Consider the following 18,177-nt stretch of genomic DNA (forward strand, 5'->3'; position numbering starts at 1 on the left):
CCTGCCGGCCCCTCCAACCAGAACTGATCTCCCTGCATTGCATAGAGAAGCACAGAGACCCACTGATGACATCACTGACACTAAAATATGGTATATATTGAAAATGTAAAGGTCTTTAAAACATTTAAACATTTCAGTTTGGCTCCAGATATACCCCCCCCCCCTTTCATAAGGCAGCTTTTGATGCATTTTTTGACACCTTACATCTCCCGGGCTTGTCCCCTTCGAATGTCTTGGCTTTGAATGCGGACATCTCCTATGAGGAGTTATTGGATGCAATTAAACACCTTCCTACGTACAAATCTCCGGGACCGGATGTGGAGGAACTTGAGTTGTCCTGCACAGAACTCTGACCTCAACCCTACTGAACACCTTTGGGATGGACTTTTATCGGCATCTTGGCACCATATCTTGTGTCCCTGTTTCAGGATCTCTTAAAAGGTTCCTCCACACATGATGAATTTACACGTGCATATATGTCGGTGATCCCTAAACCAGGCGAAGACCATACCCTCCCGGATAATTACCGCCCTATAGCTCTATTAAATTCTGATTACAAGATAAACATTTCATTAGCACGTTGATGAACGGGGAACTATGGAAGGCAAAATAAAAGCTTTATTGGAAAGCATAAGGCCTAGACACGCTTCGCACCAAATCATGCTTAACGTCTGCTGCCCGCGTAACGCAAAGAGGGCGGGCTTTAATGCTCACACAGCGCACATAGGCATCTGTGAGTAGCAGAGCTCTCTGCGCTCAGAGAGCACTCACTGCCCGCTCCCAACACAGCGATCAAGCTGTCAAAGACAGTTCTCAGTCTCTACTAGTGATCAGGAGCCGGAGGGACCTGCTCCCGATCATGTGACCACTATGACAGCCAACCACAGTGGTCATGTGATCAGCTGGTCCTTACCACCTTCCCACCCCTAACCCCCCCCCCCCTCCCAGGCATAAACACCTTGGTAAAGGGACGTTGGGCTGGGCAGGAAGGGGTTAATCATAAAGCCTTAGGAGCAGGGCTTTTTTTCAGCGGGAATGCGGTGGAACGCAGCACTGAATGCATGTGATGACAAAGGAGGCTGGAGGGTCTATTGATGCTGGCTGCTGGGGGATCTATTGTCACCGGAGATTTGTTTTTGCATGGTGGTCTATTGTTGCTGGGGGCCAAATTGTTGCCAGAAGGGATCTACTGTTGAGAGAGAGGGCCTATTGTTGCTTGTTGGTGGGAGATCTGTTGTTGCTGAGGTGGGATGTTGTTGTCGGGGTCCATTGTTGCTGGAGGAATCTATTGTTGCTGGAGGAATCTATTGTTGCTGGCTGCAGGAGATCTATTTTACTGCTTTTCTTGTTATCAATATCAAATTTCATACAAAATAATACGTGACTCAGTATTCTCTAAAAGGGGCAGTACTGGAAGGTGGGTAGGGGGTGGAACCAAGGGATGGTGCTTGGAGGTGGGTAGAGGGTAGAACCAAGGGATAGTGCTCAGAGATGGGTATGGGGTGGAACCAAAAGATGGTGCTCAGAGGTGGGTAGGGGGTGGAACCAAGGGACAGTGCTCGGGGGTGGAACCAAGGGACAGTGCTCGGGGGTGGAACCAAGGCACAGTGCTCGGGGGTGGAACCAAGGCACAGTGCTCGGGGGTGGATAGGGGGTGGAACCAAGGCACGGTGCTCGGAGGTGGGTAGGGGGTGGAACCAAGGGACGGTGCTCAGAGGTGGGTAGGGGGTGGAACCAAGGGACGGTGCTCAGAGGTGGGTAGGGGGTGGAACCAAGGGACGGTGCTCAGAGGTGGGTAGGGGGTGGAACCAAGGGACAGTGCTCAGAGGTGGGTAGGGGGTGGAACCAAGGGACAGTGCTCAGAGGTGGGTAGGGGGTGGAACCAAGGGACAGTGCTCAGAGGTGGGTAGGGGGGTGGAAACAAGGGGTGACTCAGAAGGGGGGAGTTCCGGCACCTATTCTCTGAGAAAAAAAGCCCTGCCTATGAATAAACTCTGTTCAGTGCGAATTGCCTTTGATTCCAATAAAATCTCTGACTTCTCCCTGCAGCATCCTAGGCCATGTGTTCTGTTACAATGTATCATTATCTATACGGAGAGGGATGCTGTGGGTGTCATGCCTGGATTTTCCGCGTTCGGTTCCATGATACAGGAAGTGGTGTCACCTAGAGAGTGCGAGTTGAGGAGTTTGTGTGCGTCTCTACCAATAAGTGTACAGAGGCGTGTACTCACAACCTGCGTGTAAATCATGGGGAGAATTCAAGAGCATCATGGCGCTGGCAGCGGCAATGTCCGGATCTGGAAAAATCAACCAACAGACACGTTATTGAGGATCGATCTCGGCAGAGCACACTTATCTCTACCACACGCACTATGGAAGATCACACAGATCACCCACCACCGTGGCAGGGACGCCAAGGAGGACATGGAAGGAAGGCAGACGGCTGGACAAAGAAGCGTCAGACAGACAGGAGGAAGAAGCGAGGACAGGAGACAATTTCGGGTTTATCTCTCCCCCCCCGTCATACTAAAGAAGTCCATCAGGAACTTTATTAAAGAAAAAAGTTTTACTTGAAGTAAACCGTCACCAGAAAGAATGCCGAAAACCAGAACGACGCCCATCAGTGCACTGGGAGCCTGCTGGCTGGTGATGTCACCGCTTCCTAGTGAACTGATAGGCTGATAGGTGCAGCCGAAAATAGGACAAGGTTGTATCAGAACTAAAGATGACATTGAAAGCACAAAAATCTATTCCAAGTAACAAAATAGGTCAAAGTGGCCGACACAGAGATCTAAAGAGATTTACAGGACTAGATTACCGACACCAAATCATCATCATCATCATCAGTTATTTTTTAATCATTTGGAGATAGGTAACCAATAGACATGTGCGCTTCATTTCATTCCTAATCAAAATTCCTTCAAAAGTTTCATTATTCGGAGATTCAGATGTATCCGAATTTTCAAATTATGATCGTAACGAATATAAATGAATACAAAATAACTAATATTCCAAATTGAAATGTAAACATATTGCTGATTTTATTCAAGAACTGTGTGTATTAGTGTATAGCCATCCTTTGAAATTCAAATTTCAAAAAGAAGATTTAAAATTCAAAATAGAATAGAAAATAAAAGAATAGACTAGAAAGGAATAAAATAGAACAGAATAGACCAGAACAGAAAGAATATACCCGTCTTCTGAAAATCAAAGTTGGAAAATAATAAAATAAAACAGAATAGAACAGAAAACAATAGAGCAAAACAGAAAAAAAGGAATAGAATAAATTAGAACAGAAAGAAAACATAACCGTCTTCTGAAATTCAAATTTCAAAAAGATTTCAAATTCAAAACAGAATAGAATAATAGACTAGAAAGGAACAGAATAGAACAGAATAGCCAAGAACAGAAAGAATATAACCGTCTTCTGAAAATCGAAGTTGGAAAAGAATAAAACAGAATAGAATAGAAAACAATAGAGTAAAACAGAATAGAAATTAAAAGGAACAGAATATATTAGAACAGAAAAAAATATTCTTCTGAAATTCAAATTTCGAATAGGCTAGAACCAGCTATTCTTCACAATGAATTCGGACTGATTCAATATTTTTCGATTCGAATTTGATTTTAATACTTCTAATCTATTGGAAAAATTTGAATCAGATCGAAAACGCATAAATGAAATTAAACAAAACAAAATGATCAACTTAACGATTCAATCTGAAAGGAAACAAATTTCTTCATTCTGCACATGTCTAGGAACCAATCTGATGCAAATATGGAACATATCTAAGCATTGCTCCTCAGTTTTGGATCAGTTGGGAAGGGTTACAGCCCCTGTTAGCCTTTCAAAGCTGTCTCTGTCAATTCTATTCCATTAAAGCTTTAATCTGCCTATATTTTGCCTTCCCTGGTCTCCCCCCCCCCCCCCCCCGCCCCCCTTCCTCATCAACATAATGACATTTTTAATTAAATATATGTTTTAAGACTTGGTGATGTCATCATTGGATCACTGTGCTTCCCTATGCAATGCAGGCAGACCATGACAGGTGGGAGGGGCCAGCAGTGCACTTCCTGAAAACACCACGGCACATTGCCCCAGTAGTTCTGTCAAGAACCCTCATGAAAGTGGTGGGCTGGCTCTTGGGAGGAGTTATGCAAACATCAAAATACCTTGATGGGTGTAACTCTGGAGGAGTGGGTATTCCTAGGCAGGTGCATTTGCATAGGTAATGCCCACATGTAAGGCCTGAAATACAATCAATGAAAGGGGCCAGGGAGAGTCAGACTGGAGAGGAAAGGGCTAGATGATGCTGGCCATCCTCCAGCAAAGGAAATGAGTTGGAGCTCTATCTGACTTGCTGCAGCTTCTAATGCACATTATGAGAAGCTCACAGTGTGCAGTGAGATCAGAGTAAGCCATTTCAGTCCAGGAGAGGAGCTGCTACAACTGTGCAGGATTGGAGGGGAGGAGCCGGTAAACCGTGCAAGACTGGGTGGGAGGCGGGAGGTCATATTTATACAAAACAGGAAAACAGAGTAAAATCAGCTCTTAGCTGTCAGAAGTGATGTCCCCATTGGATTTCCCATCACTTTCTATTGAGGTCACCGGGACTAACAGAGAGGGTGAATCCCCCCAGTGAAGGACAGAGACAGAAGCAAAAACCTGACAGGGTCTAATTAGGGGAAAAAAAAGGTTTGGGTGGAGTTACACTTTAATTGGTTATTTTTGATATTCTGCAGTCAGCTCTCAGGTTATATTTTCATGTCCAACTTAGGCCATCACTCTATTCCATGCCCAGATGAAGGAAGCAAGTCCCAAACTGGACACCATAGGCCAAGCCAACCAATGAGAGACCCATCATGGACACCACAGGCCAGACCAACCAATGAGAGACTCAAACTGGACACCATATGCCAGGCCAACTAGTGCGAGTCCCAGTCTGGACACCATAGGCCAGGCCAACCAGTGAGAGTACCATAATGGACACCATAGGCCAGGCCGACCAATGAGAGACCCAAACTGGACACCACAGCCAGGCCAACCAATCAGTGTCCCATAATGGACACTATAGGCCAGACCAACCAGTGAGAGTCCCAAACTGGACACCATACCTAGGTCAACCAATGAGAGACCCAAACTGGACACCACAGCCAGGCCAACCAATGAGAAACCCAAACTGGACACCATAGGCCAGGCCGACCAATAAAAGACCCAAACTGGACACCATAGGCCAGGCTGACCAATAAAAGACCAAAATTGGACACTATAGGCCAAGCTGACCAATGAGAGTCCAAAACTGGACACTAAAGGGCAGACCAACCAACAAGAGTCACAAACTGGACACCATAGGCCAGGCCAACCAACAAGAAACAAAACTGGACACCACAGCCAGGCCAACCAATGAGAGATCCAAATTGGACACCATAGGCCAAGCTGACCAATGAGAGTCAGAAACCGGACAGCATAGCCAGGCCAACCAATGAGAGTCCGGCTTCTACAGGAAGAGAAACTATATTTAAAAAAAATAAATAGCATGGACCAGATTAACAAAGTAACCTCAATCTTCTTGTACGGGAACATTCTCCATGGGCGGTCTATAAGGCACAATGATGGTCTTTGACGTGGTTTTGTCACATTGATGACGTCACCAAGTTTTGTCTTTCTGGGCCACTTATTGCATTCACCACCGAGGCTGAGCTGTGTTCACCTTGTACAGACACTGAACTCGTTGCTGTATGAATTAGGAGGAAAATATAAAATAGCATTGTTTTAGTTATAGAATTCCTTCCTTGGTGTCCACCAGTCTGCATTGGTGTTAATCATTTGAGTCATCAGATCTGCTTTGGTGTCATTACTTCAAGTCATGGAACACCTATGCAGGCTTCCCGATACCACGGATGGGATTATGTAACTAGAACACGGCGTTTAGTCAACTTTCACACCTTCCATTAAGTTCTTGGGCAATCAACATCTACCTTGACACATTCCATGGCGAATAGTGCTTCTTGTGTGGATATAAATGCTGGAAGATGTTCCTGACCCTCATTAGAGCCAAAGAAGTGACTTGGATAAACACAAAATGTTTTCAGCAAATCCAGATAAATGTGACTAACTACTAGTGGATATACCATGACCTGTATACAAGAGAACCTCCCAGACAATGCAACATTAACCATGGGACAAGACGTAGATGGTGACACCGATGACTAACTGCTACAGCAAAATCCATCAACCAACCAGATGGAACGTCTCAATTTCTAACCGACACCATAAATGGAAGAACTGGAAGTGGGCTGACTACAGTAAGTGCCGAGACCCCAACAGGCACACACTTTCAATGTAAACTTTGGGTGCCAAGATCTCCAACAACTCCACACATGTAGGACCCGAAGACTTGTCACCCAAAAGAGATTATGAGGGAACCCCTCATAATGGGCACAGCAGGTATACAAACACAGGAACTCAGCACAGGGATGGTGGGAATCCCTCATAATGGGAAAAGCAGGTGTACTGACCCGGGAACATAGCACAGGGATGGTGGGAACCCCTCATAATGGGCACCACAGGTGTACAGACCAGGGAACTCAGCACGGGGATGGTAGGAATCCCTCACAATGGACATAGCAGGTGTACAGACCTGGGAACTCAGCAAAGGAATGGTGGAAACCCCTCATAATGGGCACAGAACAGGGAAGGTGGGAACCCCTCATAATGGGCACCACAGGTGTACAGACCAGGGAACTCATCACAGGGATGGTGGGAGCCCCTCATAATGGGCACAGCAGATAGAGACTGTCAGGGGTTTAACTCTCTCTGTCCTGTACATCCACCATGGATCCTCACCTTCCCCACCCATCAGTTTTCCAAGCAAACACTCTCACTGCAAGCCTGATTTCAGCTCCCAGTCTGTATCTGGCAAAGATTTCAAGCAATGACAACATGTGAAGGAAGACATCCTTTAGATCTCACAAGTCTGATTCCCGGCCTGTCCCATTACACAACAGGATCATTTTTTCAGAAGAGATCTACCTTTCTATCGTTAAAAAGCCATCCTTGAGCTCCAGTCCACGACTCTGCCTAGGCTGAGATGTCATCATCATTCTGCTGCAGGCAGAAGGAAGCATGTCCTCAGTCTCCCCTCCCCCAGTGATCAGACTCTACATTGTAACTTTGTATCAAGTCACGAGGTGAAAGGCTGCTGCAGGGCTGATCTGTGACCCTGGATGATACCAGAATAAATATGGTGCTGTCTTTCTGGAGGGAGAAGCAGATGAAGGCAGTTTTGGGAGGAGTACTCCGATTACACGGACGATCGATCCGCTTTAGGCCATCGTTGTACTCCCATCTCTGGCGATGGCCTCATTGTCAATGTGTGGTGAATGTTATCAACATGCGTTTATGCCAGAGAAAAAAACAAAAACCAACGGGGAGCCAGGATGGACGCTGCGTTGCTGCTCTGGATTCCCGCGTTCGCGTCCAGAAACCGCCGTTACCCTTCAGCTCTGGCAGCATTGGATTCCGCTCTTGTCACTTGACAGATGGCCGGCCGCAGCGACACGGGAAAATATTATGAGTTTTTCTGACTATATCCCCGCCGCCCTCGCAACACAGACCGGGTGCCATGGCAACCAGTGTCACCATGACGACAGTAAACATCCAGGACCAGCCGGGAAGGGGGGGGGGGGGGATCCTAAAGAAAAGAACATCTGCCCGGCGGTGCGTATGTCGGCCCCGAGGCGCAGCTCGCTGATGGAGCGCCCGGGCCATGCGACTACGAAGTGTGCAGTACGGATGTGGACACTCAGACGTCGCCTAATGACCCGCCGCGCGCTCGCACTTGTCACTATCTGCGCTGAATTACACAGCAAATCAAATCAATTTGCTGGGAACAGCTCCGCCGCGCGCCGTCTAGACAGGAGAAGAAAAATTTGTTTTGCTGGTATAAAAAAAAAAATCGCAGTTATTAAGTTCACTTTACTGACACAGAAGAAGATGATTGCTACAAATGTGCAACTTTCTGTGAACTGTCATTCTGCAGCAGCTGGAAGATCTAGGCCAGGGGTAGGCGACCTGAGAGCCGCAGGACTACAAGTTCCATCATGCCTCTGCAAGTCATAGCTGTAACTGTCAGTTTTGTAATCTTCTGCAATGCCTCATGGGAAATGTAGTTCCACAACAGCTAGAGAGCCGCAGGTCGCCTACCCCTGGTCTAGACAAACAAGTCATTAAGTCCCCGGTCACAGTGGCTGCAACTTGGCATGCGATTTGCATGCCATATGACTTGAAAATCGCATGGAAAGTCGCACCGCATTGTCCGCAATTACAGCGGTCATATCTGCGCGGTTCTGATTTGGTCGGAGCCGCACCGATTTCTACAGTAGTGAAAGCGCGACTGTTGGTGCGATTTGCACAGATATCGGTGTCAGATGTGTGGCAAATCACACCTCGAATCGGCGTGTCATTCGACTTTTCGGGATCAGTGTGACCGGGGTGTCAGGGTCCTATCACACGGCGCGGATCCTCTTGCTCAGCTGAGCAATAAATGACAGATCTGTGTCCGCTCTGCTGCTGCAGAGCAGACACAGAGCAGCTCACTCTCCTCAATGGGCGGTCGGATGATAGTCCATACATACAGAATAAGAACAAATACCGAGAATTCCACCCGGCATCCAGGACAGGAGAAGTGGGACTGTGCAGAGTCCATACATACAGAATAAGAACAAATACCGAGAATTCCACCCGGCATCCAGGACAGGAGAAGTGGGACTGTGCAGAGTCCATACATACAGAATAAGGACAGATACCAAGAATGACACCCGGCATCCAGGACAGGAGAAGTGGGACTGTGAAGAGTCCATATATACAGAATAGGAACAGATACCGAGAATTACACCCGGCATCCAGGACAGAAGTGGGACTGTGCAGAGTCCATACATACAGAATAAGGACAGATACCAAGAATGACACCCGGCATCCAGGACAGGAGAAGTGGGACTGTGCAGAGTCCATACGTACAGAATAAGGGCAGATACCGAGAATGACACCCGGCATCCAGGACAGGAGAAGTGGGACTGTGCAGAGTCCAGTTGCAGAGAGACATTGTACAGAATAAACCCATTAAAACCACACCACAGTCTATGGAGCCGCCATAGGTAAGCACCCATTGATGCCTGTGAATGCCCTTTCTCCATTTATCCAGCGGTCAATGATCACAATCACCCCCCATGCAGACGCTTCCACTCACCGACTCCCTGCAAAAGCAGAAGATCTTGAAAAAAGTAAATAAAAGGCGCATACCACCAGTCAGGACGTTGGAAAAGCGGTCACATGCTTCATTAACATCCCCAGCGCAATTATGGGATTCACAGGCAAGTGACAGCCGGGGTATCTGATTCCCAATCCCCACCCCTGTCTCTGGGGAACTCCGGATCAAACGCTATAGTCCTCAGAGGAGATTAAAGCAACTTTCCCACAACAGAGCTCTTGACACTGCGGATTGTACAGCATGCGACCCCATAAGATCTGCAAACACAGGGATAAAGAGCTCACGGATTAGTGATCCAAGGACAGCAGGGTGCAACATTTTCCTGGAGGGGGCGACAGCGCGCCATTCCATCGCTCTTTTCTTTCGCGATATGTCTTACCTCTGCAAACTGACATAAGATGTACACAGTAGATCAGGGGGCCCTGCCCCTCCCTCCCCCCCAAGATGCATTGGGACTTTAAAACGTATGTATTTTATAAAATGGAGAGAAAAAAAAAAAAGAATTATTCATCGAGCTCGCTGGCTCTGCTGAGAATGCTCACAGTAAAGGAAGGCTCTGCTGTGGTGGGCACCTGGAATGTGACTTAAAGTATACACAAGACCATCAGACGACATGGTGACAGAGTCCAACAGGTCCAAAGTAACATGAACGATTCATCATCTGATTATATAAAGCCACCAACGCATTTCGCTCAAAACAATCCCATTTCATAAGGACTTAAATATTCCAGATGGCTGTCTCACTAACTGGAGATATTACATACATACATCACTGTATAACATATCCTGGTAATGTCACCAATCCTTTACCACAAGTAATGTTCCTGATGAAAGGGGAGTGTTCTACGCCACCGAAACGCGTCGGATGCTTGAACAACTTCCCGTCCGGCCCATGTATATAAACGGCCAGACGGTGGCAGTGCAGGGGCGGGTGGCCGTTTATAAACGGCCTCCCCACCCCCTGCGTGTGCACGCTCCCAGGGAGCATGCAGCACCGCGATCCGGTGCCCACTGTGTCCAGAACACCAATTGTTGTACGGGACCTCTGTGTGAGGTCCCAATCATGTGATAACTGATTAGCCAATCAGGGTTCACATGAAGAGTAGCAAGCAAGATGTCACTTCTGACATCATTGCTTACTACGTGTGAAATCTGTGGATGATCACAGAGGTCACATGGTACAGGGCTATTCGCAACAGCCTTGTACCATGTGACAAGCTGTGACCAATCACAGCTCACACAGTATTTCTCAATGGCTACAAGAATGCAGCCAGAGAGGAGAAATGATGGCTTTTACAGCCTTTTATGGGTGTAAAAGCAATCAGTGTAAAAAAAAAAAAAATCTTCATAACCTTCCCACAAGTAGTACAGTGTCACCATGGTGACACTGTACTGCTAGGGTAACAGTATGTAAAAAAAAACAAAAAAATAAAAAAAATAAATAAAAATGTAAAAAAATGTAGAAAAATTATCATTTTGGTTATAAACTAATTTGGGTTATTTTTTTTTTTTAGTAAAAAGATAACTGAATACATTTTGGCCAAGATTTATGAAGAAAGAATATTTATTTGCAAAATTTTATAAGAAAAACTTTTTTTCAAAATTTTTGGACTTTTTCATTTATATAGCAAAAAAAAAAAATCCCAGTGTTGAATAAATACCACCAAAATTAAGTTTTATCTGTCTCAAAAAAAAATGCTAAAAAATTCATATGGGTACAGTGTTGCATGACCGTGCAATTGTCATTCAAAGTGTGATAGCGCTGAAAGCTGAAAATTGGCCTGGACAGGAAGGGGGTGAAAGTGTCCGGACTGGAAGGGGGCGAAAGTGTCCGGACTGGAAGGGGGGGAAAGTGTCCGGACTGGAAGGGGGGGAAAGTGTCCGGACTGGAAGGGGGGGAAAGTGTCCGGACTGGAAGGGGGGGAAGTGTCCGGACTGGAAGGGGGTGAAAGTGTCCGGACTGGAAGGGGGTGAAAGTGTCCGGACTGGAAGGGGGTGAAAGTGTCCGGACTGGAAGGGGGTGAAAGTGTCCGGACTGGAAGGGGGTGAAAGTGTCCGGACTGGAAGGGGGTGAAAGTGTCCGGACTGGAAGGGGGTGAAAGTGTCCGGACTGGAAGGGGGTGAAAGTGTCCGGACTGGAAGGGGGTGAAAGTGTCCGGACTGGAAGGAGGTAAAAGTCTCCGGACTGGAAGGGGGGGAAAGTGTCTGGACTGGAAGGAGGTAAAAGTCTCCGGACTGGAAGTGGTTAAGTGATTATATGATGAATCATTAAAGGGACTTGAGGGGACATTTCTCAAACGGGGCTCCAATAGCAGTAAAAACTCAATAGGAGATTTATTCTTTCCATACTCTGTCCAAAAGTATGGAAACAGTTTTTTGGCTTGACATACACTTTAAATTTAGGGAAACACAAAGTATGAACCATGTGCGATGGTAGAGAATACCTGAAAATCAGGTGCCATCAGGTGACTGAACTGTCATCGGAATAAAGTAGTACCAGTGCTGACAAGCCTAATGATCAAGGATCAATTTATCAATAAGTCTTGTGAAAAATAATCCAAGGATCAATGAGTCTAATGATCTAATGAGCAGTAAGAGCCTAATGATCTGACTTCTACGATACAAGGAGGACCAGGCACGCCTCTCCTCCACATTATTCCCTCCCTCAACCCCCATTAAAATCTCGAATTAAACTTTGCTGCAATTATTTAATTTTCTCCAGAACACACATAATCACAAAATTAACATTTGTCTCTGGAAGGTCCCACAGTTTTCTAGAGAACCTAACAGCATCATGAGGACCTCAGAGCTATCAAAGAAAGTCCAGGGTAAGATCTGGAGGAGCACCAATCAGAGTAGGGCTACAGCAAAATATGCCAAGCTTTGAACTTCACCTCATAGTCCTGTTAATTAAAAAAATCAGAATATGGTGAAAAACAAGACTGCACCTAGAGAGGCTGCCCACCAAAACTTAATAATAGGCAAATCCCTGGGAGCTTTCAAAGAAAGTCCAGGGCTCCCCCCACCCCCATTAAAATCTTGAATTAAACTTTGCTGCAATCATTTAATTTTCTCCAGAACACATAATCACAAAATTAATATTCGTCTTTCGAAGGTCCCACAGTTTTCTAGAGAACCCAACAGCATCATGAGGACCTCAGAGCTATCAAAGAAAGTCCAGGGTAAAGTTCTGGAGTAGCACCAATCAGTAGGGTTACAACAAAATATGCCAAGCTTTGAACTTCAGTCATAGTCAATTTCACACCATTATTCAGAATACGACACAAACAAGACTGTGCCTAGAGAAGGCTGTCCACCAAAACCTAATAATGGGCATCATGAAGCCCTCGGAGCTATCCAAGAACGTCCAGGGTAAGGTTCTGGAGAAGCACCAATCAGTAGGGTTACAACAAAATATGCAAAGCTTTGAACTTCACCCACAGTGAATTTCAATCCATTATTCAGAATATGGCACAAACAAGACTGTGCCTAGAGAAGGCTGTCCACCAAAAACTTAATAATGGGCATCACAAAGCCCTTGGAGCTATCCAAGAACGTCCAGGGTAAGGTTCTGGAGAAGCATCAATTAGTAGGGTTACAACAAAATATGCCAAGCTTTGAACTTCACCCACAGTGAATTTCAATCCATTATTTAGAAGATGACACAACCAAGGTTGTCCTACAAAACCTAATAATGGGCATCATGAATCCCTGAGCTATCAAAGAAAGTCCAGGGTAACGTTCTGGAGAAGCACCATTCAGTAAGGTTTATAACAAAATATGCCAAGCTTTGAACTTCACCCATAGTCAATTTGAATCTATTATTCCGAATATGGCACAAACAAGACTGTGCCTAGACAAGGCTCTCCAACAAAAACGTAATAACTTGGCATTATGAAGTCCTCAGAGCTATCAAAGAACATCCAGGGTAAGGTTCTTGAGAAGTACCAATCAGTTGGGCTACAATAAAATATGACAATCTTTGAACTTTACCCTGTAGCCCTTTTAAATCCATTATTCAGAGTATGGCACAAACAAGGCTGTGCTAGGTCCACCAAAACTCAATAATGGGCAAGGAGGACATTGAGAGAAGAGACCAGGAGGCCTAAGGTAACTCCAAAGGAGCTGCTGAGATTCACAGCTATGAAGAGACAAACCATCCAAGGGAAAACTGTAACCTGAACCTGTACAAAGCTGGGCTTTATGGGAAAAAGACAAGAAACAGGCCAGTGCTAGCAAAAAATAAAAAAATAAAGATATCAAACCCATTTAAAGGTTGCCAAATAGCACGTGGAAGATGCAATAAATATTGCCAAAGATTCCCTGGTTGAATGAGACCACAACTGAACTTCTAAGCCTCAACGCAAAATACTTTGAGTAGCAGAAACTAAACACCGTTCATTACCCTAAGTGACATCATCCCCAGTGTGAAGCATTGTGGGGGTGTCCTGTCCATATGTTACCTCTCCAAAAACCCCATGGAAACCCCCCTCCTTCATGCAACCGGGTGTGAATGCCCAGGAGTCCAGCTGCGCTTCACACAAGCCAAAAGAATCAGGCCTGAATACTGATGATATATAGGAGATCCAGTAGATTTAATAAGCATGCAGAAAGACGTGGCCTCAGGTGGGAGGTTTACAATGTGTGCTGGCGTGTCCTTTCTGCATGCACATTAAACCTACTGGATCTTCTATTGGTGTCATTGGTGCATCATGAGTATCGTGTGTCTTCAGGGAAGTGGAAACTAGTCAAAACTGAGTGCAAGTGAGTCAAATACAGGGAAATCCCAGAAGGAAACTCGAAATTGGAGATGAGCTTCACTTTCTAACAACCCCAACCCACAGCCAGAACACAAAACAAGAACCAAGATGTCTTAGAATGATCCATCCAAAGCCCAGAGCTTAATCCAACTCAGATTGTGGTAAGACTAGGAAAGCCACTGTTCACCAACTGTCCCCTTCCGAGTGAAGACAGAGAGAGCAATGGATACCAACCGAAGGATCAAGAGAGACAAAGATGACAGAGACTCACCACAGGACTTGCTGCAATTAAAGCCAAAGCCGGTTCAACTGGCTCTATTATATTTAGTTGGCGCTTTTACTTTTTTGACCATTTTTATTTTTTACATCACTACTACACTGACCTCTACTGGGTTCCTTGCTTACAGAGAGCTGCCCTCACCACATACCACAGCTGTCCAACAGTTCAGCTCCAGGTCTCCTCTCTGGTGTGGCCGTGGACACTTTTGGGTTTCTCTCCAAATACCAATGCCGTGGGCAATCAGCACACAACTTTCCTGGTGCATGCTCAAAGGGAAATGCAAAGCATGGCTTAGCTGAACCCTCATCCCCCTCCTACCCATGCTTCAAGGGTTTGCCTGGACCCCACTGCCACCCGTGTCTGCCTTCTCAGCTGCAAGTCCCCTGCTCTTCTCTGTGCCTCCTGTGCCTGCTTTTCCAAGTGCACCCCTGCGTGCTCTTTTTCTATAAGTGTGCTTCACGTCTCCAAGTGTGCCCTGTGTGCCTTGTGTGTAGGTGTGCCATGTGTCTCCAAGTGTGCTTTGTGTGCCTTGTGTGTGTAGGTGTGCCATGTGTCTCCAAGCGTGCCATGTGTCTGTTGGTATGTCCTGTGTCTCCAAGTGCGCCCCTGTGTGTCCACGAGAGCCCCTGAGTGTCCAAGTGAACCTCTATGTGTCCAAGTGAGCCCCTGTGTGTCCTGTATCTCCAAGTACACCCTGTGTCTTTTGGTGTGCCTTGTGTCTCCAAGTGAGCCCCTGTGTGCCCTGTGTCTGTAGGTATTTCCTGTGTCTGTTGGTGTACCCTGTGTCTCCAAGCGTTAGCTCTGTGTACCCCGTGTCTCCAAGTGTTAGCTCTGTGTACCCCGTGTCTCCAAGTGTTAGCTCTGTGTACCCCGTGTCTCCAAGTGTTAGCTCTGTGTACCCTGCGTCTCCAAGTGTTAGCCCTGTGTACCCCATGTCTCCAAGTGTTAGCTCTGTGTACTCTGTCTCCAAGTGTTAGCTCTGTGTACCCCGTGTCTCCAAGTGTTAGCTCTGTGTACCGTGTCTCCAGGTGTTAGCTCTGTGTACCGTGTCTCCAGGTGTTAGCTCTGTGTACCCTGCATCTCCAAGTGTTAGCCCTGTGTACCTTATGTCTCCAAGTGTTAGCTCTGTGTACCCCGTGTCTCCAAGTGTTAGCTCTGTGTACCCCGCGTCTCCAAGTGTTAGCTCTGTGTACCCCGTGTCTCCAAGTGTTAGCTCTGTGTACCCTGTGTTAGCTCTGTGTACCCTGTGTCTCCAAGTGTTAGCTCTGTGTACCCCGCGTCTCCAAGTGTTAGCTCTGTGTACCGTGTCTCCAGGTGTTAGCTCTGTGTACCCCGCATCTCCAAGTGTTAGCCCTGTGTACCTTATGTCTCCAAGTGTTAGCTCTGTGTACTCTGTCTCCAAGTGTTAGCTCTGTGTACCCCATGTCTCCAAGTGTTAGCTCTGTGTACCCTGCATCTCCAAGTGTTAGCCCTGTGTACCTTATGTCTCCAAGTGTTAGCTCTGTGTACCCCGTGTCTCCAAGTGTTAGCTCTGTGTACCCCGCGTCTCCAAGTGTTAGCTCTGTGTACCCCGCGTCTCCAAGTGTTAGCTCTGTGTACCCCGTGTCTCCAAGTGTTAGCTCTGTGTACCCCGTGTCTCCAAGTGTTAGCTCTGTGTACCCCGTGTCTCCAAGTGTTAGCTCTGTGTACTCTGTCTCCAAGTGTTAGCTCTGTGTACCCCGTGTCTCCAAGTGTTAGCTCTGTGTACCCTGCATCTCCAAGTGTTAGCCCTGTGTACCTTATGTCTCCAAGTGTTAGCTCTGTGTACCCCGTGTCTCCAAGTGTTAGCTCTGTGTACCCCGCGTCTCCAAGTGTTAGCTCTGTGTACCCCGCGTCTCCAAGTGTTAGCTCTGTGTACCCCGTGTCTCCAAGTGTTAGCTCTGTGTACCCCATGTCTCCAAGTGTTAGCTCTGTGTACCCCGTGTCTCCAAGTGTTAGCTCTGTGTACCCTGTGTCTCCAAGTGTTAGCTCTGTGTACCCCGCGTCTCCAAGTGTTAGCTCTGTGTACCGTGTCTCCAGGTGTTAGCTCTGTGTACCCTGCATCTCCAAGTGTTAGCCCTGTGTACCTTATGTCTCCAAGCGTTAGCTCTGTGTACCATGTCTCCAAGTGTTAGCTCTGTGTACCATGTCTCCAAGTGTTAGCTCTGTGTACCATGTCTCCAAGTGTTAGCTCTGTGTACCCTGCGTCTCCAGGTGTTAGCTCTGTGTACTGTGTCTCCAAGTGTTAGCTCTGTGTACCGTGTCTCCAAGTGTTAGCTCTGTATACCGTGTCTCCAAGTGTTAGCTCTGTGTACCCTGTGTCTCCAAGTGTTAGCTCTGTGTCTCCAAGTGTTAGCTCTGTGTACCATGTGCCTCCAAGTGTTAGCACTGTGTCTCCAAGTGTTAGCTCTGTGTACCCCGTGTCTCCAACTGTTAGCTCTGTGTACCCTGTGTCTCCAAATGTTAGCTCTGTGTACCCTGTGTCTCCAAGTGTTAGCCCTGTGTCTCCTGTACCCCAAAGTGTTAGCCCTGTGTCTTCAAGTGCACCCCTGTGTACACTGTGTCTCCAAGTGTTAGCTCTGTGTACCCTGTGTCTCCAAGTGCGCCCGTGTGACTTCTGTCTCTAATTAAGCCCTGTATCTTCATATGCCATGTGCCTCTGAGTGCACCCCTGTGTCTTCAAGTGCGCCCCTGTGTGCCCTGTGTCTCCAAGTGTGCCCGTGTGCCTTCTGTCTCTAACCGAGCCTTGTATCCTCAAGTGCCATGTGCCTCTAAGTGCGCCCTTATGTCACGTTTCTCCAAGTGTGCCTCTTGTCTCTAAATGCACCCTTGTACATCCCATGCCTCTAAGTGTGCCTCAATGACTCCTGTGCCTTCACCCAGCCTCCGGTACACTCCGTAGTTGCCTGGTTTGCTCCACACCACTGTTGCTGCAATCATCCAGACTTTCCTTCTTTTCATGGAAAGAAGCCCCTGCACCGTATAGTGAAGATTCTCTTTGACATCTTCATATAAACGAATAATGTGGAGGTAAAGATGATTTTGTTTCAAAAACATTCAGAAGTTTTATTGCCGCTCAGCACTAAGTGCTGTGACACCGATCAACCAGCAGAGGGCGGTGTTGGTTCCTTCGGCGCGGTTTCAGGTCAATGACAACACAAACATCGCTTTGTACTTTGTGTCTTCTGTTGTGTAATAGAGAAACAGGACAGAAGTTACCAGGCAGGAAAATGTTTTGACGAGTAACGCAGTTCCTGATCACATTATCTTTCTGCTGCATCATCACTAACGAATGTCAGCGGTGTAAAGATCCAGACCCATCCAACACTTTTTAAAATAATTTTTCCAAAAACATTTAGTGAATGGATCAAGTTTCTCTACGAGCAAAATGTAAGCACACAAGTCATTTCAGAATGTGGGAATAGGAGACACTAAAATGTGTATTAACTGCAGTTCTACAGGAAGTATTTCTGAGCCGTCACAATACAGGATCATTTTTATTTTAATAAAAAGTCGTCCTTGAGCTGCAGCCAGTGACTTTGCCTAAACAACAGGAATGGCCGTCTCTTAGGATGAAATCCGACTGTTTACTAATTATAAAAGCATGTACAAAGCTAAACTTGCCAACGCGTTTTGGACAAATCAATCCTTAGCTATGATTAGGGACTGATCTGTCTGAAAGGAGTTGGAGATTTTAGTTATGTAAATGCGTTTATTATAAGTATACAGTTGGATTTCATCCTGAGTGCCGCCCGTTCCTGTTCTTCATTTAACTGGACTGATCTGTCCGAAACGCGTTGGTGATTTTAACTTTGTACATGCCTTTATAATAAGTATACAGTTGGATTTC

The 18,177-nt window shown here is 46.5% G+C and overlaps 1 protein-coding gene across 6 annotated transcripts in view; it reads right to left on the bottom strand.

Moving 5' to 3' along the window:
• Nucleotides 1-18,177, bottom strand: part of FOXN3 (forkhead box N3) — a 301,639-nt gene that overhangs the window by 38,256 nt on the left and 245,206 nt on the right. For 5 of the 6 annotated variants that reach the window (XM_089661849.1, XM_089661850.1, XM_089661851.1 and 2 more), the window contains exon 5: nucleotides 2,232-2,297. The exons of the other annotated variant lie outside the window; for it this stretch is intronic. In XM_089661849.1, the coding sequence (XP_089517975.1) occupies nucleotides 2,232-2,297 (66 nt within the window). The remainder of the gene's footprint in view (nucleotides 1-2,231; nucleotides 2,298-18,177) is intronic. 6 annotated transcript variants of the gene reach the window in all.

This window comes from Staurois parvus, unplaced genomic scaffold, assembly GCF_062004578.1.
Source record: "Staurois parvus isolate SC_StPar_1 unplaced genomic scaffold, SC_StPar_1.0 ptg001398l, whole genome shotgun sequence".
Taxonomy (NCBI): domain Eukaryota; kingdom Metazoa; phylum Chordata; class Amphibia; order Anura; family Ranidae; genus Staurois; species Staurois parvus.